At 41.5% G+C, this 10337-nt stretch overlaps 1 protein-coding gene across 1 annotated transcript in view; it reads left to right on the forward strand.

Annotated features, from left to right (window-relative positions):
• LOC132817946 (zinc finger matrin-type protein 1-like) overlaps nt 1-5231 on the forward strand; it is a 100393-nt gene extending 95162 nt beyond the window's left edge. Inside the window, exons 6-7 of the mRNA XM_060828502.1 lie at nt 3400-3496; nt 4378-5231. Of these exons, the coding sequence (XP_060684485.1) occupies nt 3400-3496; nt 4378-5197 (917 nt within the window). The 3' untranslated portion in view covers nt 5198-5231. The remainder of the gene's footprint in view (nt 1-3399; nt 3497-4377) is intronic.
• Nucleotides 5232-10337: the final 5106 nt, after the last annotated feature.

Here is a 10337-nt window from a genome sequence, read left to right on the forward strand (position 1 = left end):
ATTCTGTGTCTATACTCCATAAGAGTTTAGATGGATGAGGGAGATCTCATTGAAATTTACAGAATAATGAGAGGCCTGAATAAAGTAGACGTAGAGAACCTGTTTCCAACAGTAAATGAGATTAGAACCCGAGGGCACAGCATCAGAGTGAAGGGGGAACCCTTTAGAACTGATGAGGAGGAATCTCTTTCATCAGAGGGCGCTGAATCTGCGCAACTCATGGCTGCAGAGGGCGAAGTAATTGATTGGATTTAAGACAGAGATAGATAGGTTCCCAATTAGTAAGTGAATCAGAAGTTAGAGAGAAAGGCAGGAGAATGGGGTTGAGAAACATATCAACCTTGATCAAATGGAGGAGCAGAGCAGATGGACTGAATGGCCTGCTCCTGTATCATATGGTGTAATGTTCTCATTTCATTAATCCAAAGTATTTATCCCAGACTTGCAGAAGAATTTCATACTTGTGCCTTTCCCTGATTTTAGTGTGTTTCACATTCATTGCAGGTGGATCACTTTACTTCTACACAATACTTGTGAAAATTGTTTCACACAGCTCTGTCAAAAAGAACCATTGTCGTCTTAATACAGGAAGATAAAGAATTTGAATTATTTGGAGTCTTTATGGTGACAAATATTTCATGTGTGGGGCCGTCTCATGAATGAACAGTTGATTATACTCAACTAACAATTTTACATCTACAGTGGATGACTTTTTTGCTAGCTAGGGTATTTTTCTTTATACTTTCATACAGTGTGGGTGTTGCTGGCTAGACTAGTATTTGCCACCCATCCCTGATTTCTCTTTAAATGGTGGTGGTCAGCTGCCACCTTGAAACACAGAGGTCCATGGTAGACAGGTTCATCCCCAATGCTGTTAGGGAAGGAATTCCAGGATTTTTATCCATATATCTATCCAGATGTTGTAATTGTACTCACCTGAGGGAAACTTGCAAGCAGTGAACTTCCTACACACATTCGGCTCTTATCCTTCCAGGTGGTATTGGTAGTGAATGAGGGATATGTTAAGGAGCCATAGCGAATTTGTTCAAAGCATCCTGTAGTTGTCACTGTGCATTGGTGGTGAGGGAATTGAACATTTGTGGATGTGGTGTCATTCATACAGGCTTCTTTGTTCTGGATGGTGAGAGGTTTCTTGAGTGTTGTTGTCGATGCACTCATCTAGGCAAGTGGGGAATATTCTGTTACACTCCTAACTTGTGCCTACTGAATGGGGGAGTCTAAGGCGAGCTACTTAATGCAAGTTTTCTGACATATTCTTGTACAATACTCAGTACTGTTGCTTGTCCAGTTCAGTCATTGCTCAGTGGTGGCCCCAGAATGTTGATAGTGGAGTGTTCAGTGATGCTAAAGTCATTGAATGTCAAGATTCTCATTTGTTGGAGATGGCCGAGCTCAAGATGATCATGAACGCCACGTGCAACTTATAGAGACATAGAGTCATACATCACGGAAACAGGCTTTTCAGCCCAATTTGTCCATGCCAACTAGGTTTCCTAAACTGAATTAGTCCCATTTGTGTTTGGCCTGTATCCCTCTGAACGTTTCTTATCCATGTATCTATCCAAATGTTGTAATTGTACTCAACTCAACTATTTCCTCTGGCAGCTCATTCCATACACCGACAATCCTCTATGAGAAAAGAAATGTCCCTCAGGATGCTTTTAAATCTTTCCCTTTTTGGCTTAAACCTATGCCTCTAGTTTTGGACTCCCCTACCCTGGGGAAAAGACCTTGGCAATTCACCTTATCCATGTCCCTCATGATTTTATAAACCTCTATAAGTCACCCCTCAGCCTCCTACACTGCAGGTACAAAAGACCCAGCCTATCCAGTCTCTTCTTATGACTTGAACCTTCCAGTCTCAGTAACATCCTAGTAAATCCTTTTTGCACCCTTTACAATTTAATGACATATTTTCTATAACAGGACAACCAGAATTGTACTCCAAATTTGGCCTGAGCAATGTATTGTGCAACCATAACATCCTAACTTCTGTAGTAAATGCTCTGACCGATGAAGACAAGCGTTCCAAAAGCCACCTTCACCACCCTGTTTACCTGTGACACACTTTCAAGAAACAATATTCAATAAAACCCTGCCATTAACTGACCTAATTGCTGCCCTGGTTTGTCTTACCAAAATGCAACACCTCGCACTGATCTGCATTAAACTCCATCTGCCATACCCTGACACACTGGGCCTTCCTGAACCATGCAGCTTTCTGTGATGACAATGGAGGCACAATGACGTTAAACTGTGAATTCCATGATTTCCACTCTGGCGACAATAAGGGAGCAACAATAAACTTCCGACTTTGTTATTTGAAACTTGAGGAGTAATGATGTTCTCTTCACTCTTCTTGGTGATCTTCTTTGTCCTTCTCAGTGATAAGAACAGATGGCTTGCAGATGCTGCTAAGTAAGTTTAGTGAATTTATTCTATGTAGATAGTACATGCTGAAGTCAAAACATACCAGTGCAATTGGGATAGAATAGTGAATCCTTGCTAGATAGGCATGGATCTTGATCAAGGAATTGAATATTGAGTTTTCTTGAGTGTTGTTCTATGCAGCAATCCCAGACACACAAACCAGTGATGTGACATGTGTTACACTCCACAAAAAAATTAATCTAGACAACCAAATATATTCAGTACAATGACATATATAAACCTTGTTTTTAAGAGGGAGCAGTTTGCATGTCCCAACCAACAATCAAGATGGCGACATGTTGACTCAGTAGTTGGCACCGCTCTCACAGCGCTGGGGACCCAGTTTTGATTCCAGCCTCAGGTGGCTGTCTGTGTGGAGTTCGCACATTCTCCCTGTGTCTGTGGGGTTTCCTCTGGGTGTGCCTGTTTCTTCCCACAGTCCAACACTGTGCAGGTTCAGTGGATTGGCCATGCTAACTTGCCCACAGCGTCCCATGGATGTGAGAGATAGGTGAATTAGCTATGGGAAATGCAGCGTTATAGGAATGGGACAGTCCGGGAGTGATGCTCTTCAGAAGGTTGGTGTGGACCCGCTGGGCCAAATGTCCAGCTTCCACAGGATTCTATGATTCATGTGTACGACAAGTTTCTAATGTGCAGTAGACGCATGTGTTATAAAGGAACCTGATGAAGAGCTTTTGCCCAAAGTGTCGATTTTCCTGTTCCCTGGATGCTGCCTGACCTGCTGTGCTTTTCCAGTACTACTTTAATCTAGACTTGTAATATAAAGTGAATCTAAGTGATAGAAGCAATGTTGTTTGTAAAGATAATTATTTACATGCTTAATTCCTAAACATTTGTAGGTTTGAAAGTAAGTAAATTGGTATCTTTTTTAATTTTGTACAGATTTAGTCATGATTAGAAATATAATCAGTTTATGTTTTGCAGTAGGAACAGGTGACTATCCGTGTGCTATCTGCAATGTCACACTCAATTCCATTGAGCAGTATCAGTGCCACCTACAAGGATACAAGCATCACTTGAAGTAAGAGTTTTGCGTTGATATAAATACACTTGTAATCTTAATGATTGAGATTGAATTAAAAATACCGCGTTGCTTGAAGGTTTACTAGTAATGAAACTGAGAATCAATCTTCCTGGAACCAAGCTGTTTGGCTTCTTATTTTTCATGTGTGCATTTTGCCTTTAATTAATGTTTAATTCTCATCTAAATCAATTCACATATTTTTAATACTTTTATACTGAACATTTCATTATTCACTTCAAGGTGTAGTTCAACTAAATTCTAGACAGAGCAACAAGGTGGCTTAGTGGTTAGCACTGCTGCCTCACAGCACCAGGGATCCAGGTTTGATTTCACCCTTGTGAAAACATCTATGTGGAGTTTGCATATTCTTCACAAGTCTGCGTGGGATTTCTCCCACATTGGACTGGTTAGGTGGATTGGCCATGCTAAATTGCCAAAAGTGTCCAGGGATGTGCATGCTAAGTGGATTACCCATGGGAAATCCAGGGTTACAGGGATAGGGTAGAAGGGTGGATCTAAGTGGGATGATCTTCAGAGGGTCAGTGTGGACCTGATGGGTCAAATGGCCTGCTTCCACATTGTAGGGATTCTATGATTACGTCTTTGCATTGAATTGTTTTGTATAGATTACTTATGGATAAAGCATTTCCTTGGAGAAATCCAGGCATTTTCTAAAGTAATGACTCAACATAGTAATTTCCATCAAGTTAATATCTCCTGGCTAACCTCTTTACATGATACAGCCTTGAAAGTAAGGATCCCTTACATTTTCGTGACACAGCGAAATGATCAGCCTGTAATCTGGGAGCACTGTGTAATCTAATGTATGTGCTCTGCTAAAACCAAGTGCTGATCATTTTATTTTTATTTATACACAGAGAAAATAAAGTGGTTAACTTAGTAAAGAATACAAAGTCAAAGATCTACGACTCATTCCAGGATGAACTCGATGACTTCATTAAAGTTCAGAAAGCAAGAGGTCTTGTACCAAAGGTGTCCTTTAGAAAGTTTGAGGACAGTCAGGAAGATGACACTGTGACCTTGCCTTCAGACAGCCCGCCCCATTCTCCTGAATACCCATTTGAAGATTTGTCTACAGCCAACGCAGGTGGTCTCCCAGATGAACACACTTACCCAACATACATGGAAATTGGAGCTAAGCTTTTGCCCGTGATGCAAAATGACTATCTGAGGGACAGGTGCGAACAAAATAGTGACTTGCATCTAGATTGTCACACAGAAATGCTCCCTTCTCTGATGCCAACCCATCCAGAAAATATCCAAGGTTCATCCAGCTTAGAATCACTCGACGAATGTAAACCCATACCCTCTGATGACAGTGCAGACTCTTCCAAAAAAGACAAGATTAGGGGGACGAAGAAACACAGAAGGGATAAAAGAAATAAGGAGATGGAAACTAAAAGAGAAAGTGAGCTTCTGAGCTGCAGGGTAGAAAGCCCTGAGGGGCTGTGTCTGGAGCAAGTTAAAGATCAGTCAAAGCACAAAGCAGAGCAAAGGGATCGAGAGGAGCTTGTACTGAGCAGAGAAGAAAAGGTAAAACATAAAAAGGAAAAAAAGGAACTTAATCAAGAAAAAGAGGAAATGAAACTAAAACATAAAAAGCAAAAGAAAAAGAAGGAAATTGATACAAGAACTGAAGAAGAAAAACTTTGGGATGAATCTATTTTGGGAATTTGATATAAAGGAACTTTGGGAACTTTGATGCTTGATCACGGTTTTAATTTGCTCAAGCACTTCTGAGAATAAAAATATATGGTTGTTAATAAATGTGTTTGAAGATTCAATTATTTTTCTCCCTGGTAAATCAATATTGTTCAGATGTTGTTAGTCATCTCTGTGAGCTCTTGATTGTTACTGTAATTCTCCAATCAGCTCTAACCTGAGTTATGAAATATATTGTTGACATCTTAACGATGTTTTAACTGTCTTTATACATTTACTCTTTGCTTTGTAAAACTGCTTTATAATTCTGATGTGTTATGGTAACTTGTAAATTCTGGGGCCATTCAGATTTGTTTAACTTTTAATAAACAGTGTGATTATAGTTTTAAGTGTTTTCTGGTTAAATACAATCACATAATAGATGGATGCTATATCAAAACATATGCAAATATAGTAAGCTGATCAGGAAATAAATGTTCATTAAGAAATTTTATCTCTGTAAAACCCCTTATGATTAGATACCCTGCAGTGTGGAAACAGGCTCTTCGGCCCAACACGTTCACACTGACCCTCTGAAGAGTAACCCATTCAGACCCATTTCCCTCTGACTAATGCACCTAACACTATGGCCAATTTAGCATGGCCAATCCACCCAACCTGCACTTCTTTGGACTGTGGGAGGAAACCGGAGCACCCGGAGGAAACCCACACAGACGCGGGAGAATATGCAAACTCCACTCAGTCACCGGAGGCTGGAATTGAACCTAGGACCCTAGTGCTGTGAGGCTTCAGTGCTAACCACTGAGCCATCACCTAGAATCAGGAGATGTGGAGTTAGTATGGATAGAGCTGAGAAATTCTAAGGGTAGAATCTTGGGAGTTATCTACAGGTCCCCAAACAGTAGTATGGATGTAGGGTGTAAGTTGAATAAGGAGCTGAAATTGGCCTGTTGCAAATATGTTACTACAGTTGTTATGGAGGATTTCAACATGCAGGTAGACTGGGAGAATCAGGATGGTATTGGACTTCAAGAAAGAGACTTTGTGGAGTGCCTCCGAGATGGATTCTTAGAACAGCTGGTGCTGGAGCCGACCAGGGAGAAGGCAATTCTGGATCTGGTATTGTGCAACGAACCAGAATTGATCAGGGACCTCGAAGTGAAGGAGCCATTGGGAAGTAGTGACCAGAATACAATAAGCTTCAATCTGCAATTTGAAAGGGAGAGGGTACAATCGGTAGTGACAATATTTCAGTTGAATAAAGGGAACTATGGAGCTATGAGGGAGGAGCTGGCCAAAGTTCAATGGTGCAATATCTTAGCAGGGATGACAGTGGAGGAACAATGGCAGATATTTCTGTGTATAATGCAGAAGATGCAGGATCAGTTCATTCCAAAAAGGAAGAAAGATCCTAGGAGGAGGCAGGGGTGGCCGTGGCTGACAAGGGAAGTTAAGAAACATATAAAATTAAAAGAGAAAAAGTATAACATAGCAAAGATGAGTGGGAAAATGGAGGACTGGGAAGCTTTTAAAGAACAACAGAGGATTACTAAGAAGGAAATACGCAGAGAAAAAAATGAGGTACGAAGGTAAACTGGCCAAAAATGTAAAGGAGGATAGTAAAAGTTTTTTTAGGTATGTGAAAGGGAAAAAAAATGATTAAGACTAAAATTGGGCCCTTGAAGACAGAAACAGGGGAATATATTATGGGGAACAAAGAAATGGCAGAAGAGTTGAATTGGTACTTCAGATCTGTGTTCACTGGGGAAGACACAAGCAATCTCCCAGCGGTAACAGCGGCTGAAGGACCTGAACTTAAGGGAATTTATATTTGCCAGGAATTGGTGTTGGAGACACTGTTAGGTCTGAAGGCTGATAAGTCCCCGGGGCCTGATGGTCTACATCCCAGGATACTGAAGGAGGTGGCTCAAAAAATTGTGGATGCGTTGGTGATTATTTTCCAGACTTCGATAGATTCAGGATCAGTTCCTGCAGATTGGAGGGTGGCTAATGTTGTACCACTTTTTAAGAAAAGAGCGAGAGAGCAGGAAATTATAGACCAGTTAGTCTGACCTCAGTGGTGGGAAAGATGCTGGAGTCTATTATAAAGGATGAAATTACGACATGTCTGGATAGTAGTAACAGGATAGGTCAGAGTCAGCATGGATTTATGAAGGGGAAATCATGCTTGACTAATTTTCTGGAATTCTTTGAAGATGTAACTCTGAAGATGGACGAAGAAGATCCAGTGGATGTAGTGTACCTGGACTTTCAGAAAGCTTTTGATAAAGTCCCACAGAGGAGGTTAGTGAGCAAAATTAGGGCATCTGGTATTGGGGGCAAAGTACTAACTTGGATTGAAAATTGGTTGGCTGACAGGAAACAAAGAGTACTGATAAACAGCTCCCTTTCGGAATGGCAGGCGGTGACCATTAGGGTACCGCAGGGATCAGTGCTGGGACCGCAGCTTTTTACAATATACATTAATGATATAGATGAAGGTATTAGCAAATTTGCTGATGATACAAAGCTGGGTAGCAGGGTGAAATGTGAGGAGGATGTTAGGAGATTACAGGGTGACCTGGACAGGTTAGGTGAGTGGACAGATGCATGGCAGATGCAGTTTAATGTGGATAAATGTATGGTTATCCACTTTGGTGGCAAGAACAGGAAGGCAGATTACTACCTAAATGGAGTCAAGTTAGGTAAAGGGGCAATACAACGAGATCTGGGTGTTCTTGTACACCAGGAAAAGTGAAGACTGCAGATGCTGGGGATCAGAGCTTAAAAATATGTTGCTGGAAAAGCGCAGTAGGTCAGGCAGCATCAAAGGAGAAGGAGAATTGACGTTTTGGGCATAAACCCTTCTTCAAGAATGAGGAGGGTGTGCCAAGCAGGCTAAGATAAAAGGTAGGGAGGAGGGACTTGGGGAGGGGCGGTGGGAATGTGATAGGTGGGAGGAGGTTAAGGTGAGGGTGATAGGCCAGAGAGGGGGTGGGGGCGAAGAGGTTGGGAATAAGATTGCAGGTCAAGGACTGCATGTCCTTGGCCGCCTCCATTGTCAGACCATGGCAACATGACGCCTGGAGGAAGAAAGACTCATCTTCCGCTTAGGAACCCTCCAACCACAAGGGATGAATGCAGATTTCTCCAGCTTCCTCATTTCCCCTCCCCCCCCACCTTTTCTCAGTCCCAACCCTCAGACTCAGCACCGCCTTCTTGACCTGCAATCTTCTTCCCAAGAAATGGAAAGAAAGCAGTTGGGGGCAAATGAAACCCGGACAAATGCTCCCACAGAGCTCTGCTACTCCACCGTCTTGATGATGACTATAATCTTTGATATCATGAAATAAAATCAGTCTGTACAAGCTCACAACAACACAGATAATTACGTAATGCCACTAGATTTCCTAAACTTAAAGAGCCTACTTACAAACCTCATTGAGATTTTTGAAGAGATGACAAAGTTGGTGGGCAGAGGTAAGTATGGACTTCCAGAAGGCTTGTGATAAAGGCCAACATGAGAGACTGTTAGTTTAGGTGGAAGCCGACAGAGTTGAGGGCGAGTTACTGACATGGAAAGGAAATTGGTTGAGTGGCAGGAAACAGAGAAGCAGAATAATAGTTAAGGACTCAATTTGGTAGGACGTGACTAGTGGTTTCCCACAGGGATCTGTTTTGGGGCCACAGTCATTCACAATATTCACTAATGATTCAGGTAACGGCATAAAAGGACAAGTGGCCAAATTTGTTGCTGATATAAAATCAGGCAGAACTGTAGGCAGTGTTGACAACAGCATAGAATTATACCAGGTGAATGCGTAAAGTGTGAGGTTATCCATTTTATACTGAAAAAGAGAAATCAAGGTCCTTTTTAAAAAGGCACAAAGTTAATTACAAGATTTGGGGGTTCAGGAGCATAACTCTTCAAAATGTGTGTACAGTTTCAGAAAATAGTCCAGAAGGCCAATGGAATGCTGGCCTTCATATTGAAAAGGCTAGAGTATAGGGGCTCAGATGTTACGATACAGTTTTACAAAATCCTAATCCTGACTTACAGCACTGTGAGCAGATCCGGGCACCATGCTTTAGGAAGGATGTATTCGCCTTGGAGAGAGTTCAACACAAGAATGATAACCCCTGAGGTTCAGGTATGAGGAGAGACTAGACACATTATTCTCCAGAAGAGATGATCTCATCAAGATCTTCAGGAAAGACACCTTAGATGAAGATAAACTTTTCCACTGGTTGAAGATTCTAGAACTGGGGACACAGTCTATAAGTAGGAGGGGAGGCTCAAATCTGGCTTCCCAGAACATGACCTGGGTTTGGATGAACAATCCACTGATAATATCAATAGATAGTCTATTGATATTATCAGTGGATTGGTCATCCAAACCCAGGTCATGTCCTGGGGAGCCAGATTTGAATCCAACCATGGCAGATGGTGGAATTTGAATTCAATGAAAATTTGGAATTAAGAATCTAATGATGACCATGAATTTGTTGCAGATTGTTGGGAAAAACCCATCTAGTTCACTGATGTCCTTTAGGGAAGCAAACTGCAAGTTACCTGATGAAGGAAGAGCACTCTGAAAGCTAGTGCCTCCAAATAAACCTGTTGGACTATAACCTGGTGTTGTGTGATTTTTAACTTTGTCCACCCTAGTCCAACACTGGCTCCTTCACATAATTTTTTAAAAATTTAATTGTCCCTATCTATTTGCAATAGCATTGACCCGCTGAGTAGAGCACAAGAGCTTTTGTGTGTAGTTCCTATGCATCACACTAGGTGTCATACATTATCTAATGTGAATATCTACATCACACTTCAAATAAAAATGTGTCAAGAAGCAAATATATTCTTTAATGATATACAGAATGGAAAATACCAGTGCCACAACGGCTATATCCTCTTAGAACATACAAATTAGGAGTATATTTCCTTCCCTAATGGCACTGTGGGTCAGCCTACAGCAGTAGACTGCAACAATTCAAGAAGGGTGCTCACCACCCCAACCACCTTCTAAAGGGCAACTAGGGATGGGCAAAAAATGCTGACCAGCCAGTGATATCCATGTCCCTATGAGTGAATAGAAAATAAAAGTAAGCCGTTAAGCCATTTCCCTTCCAAGGGAAGGTAATGGCGTGGTGG

This window comes from Hemiscyllium ocellatum, chromosome 1 (genome assembly GCF_020745735.1).
Source record: "Hemiscyllium ocellatum isolate sHemOce1 chromosome 1, sHemOce1.pat.X.cur, whole genome shotgun sequence".
In the NCBI taxonomy this organism is placed as follows: Eukaryota; Metazoa; Chordata; class Chondrichthyes; order Orectolobiformes; family Hemiscylliidae; genus Hemiscyllium; species Hemiscyllium ocellatum.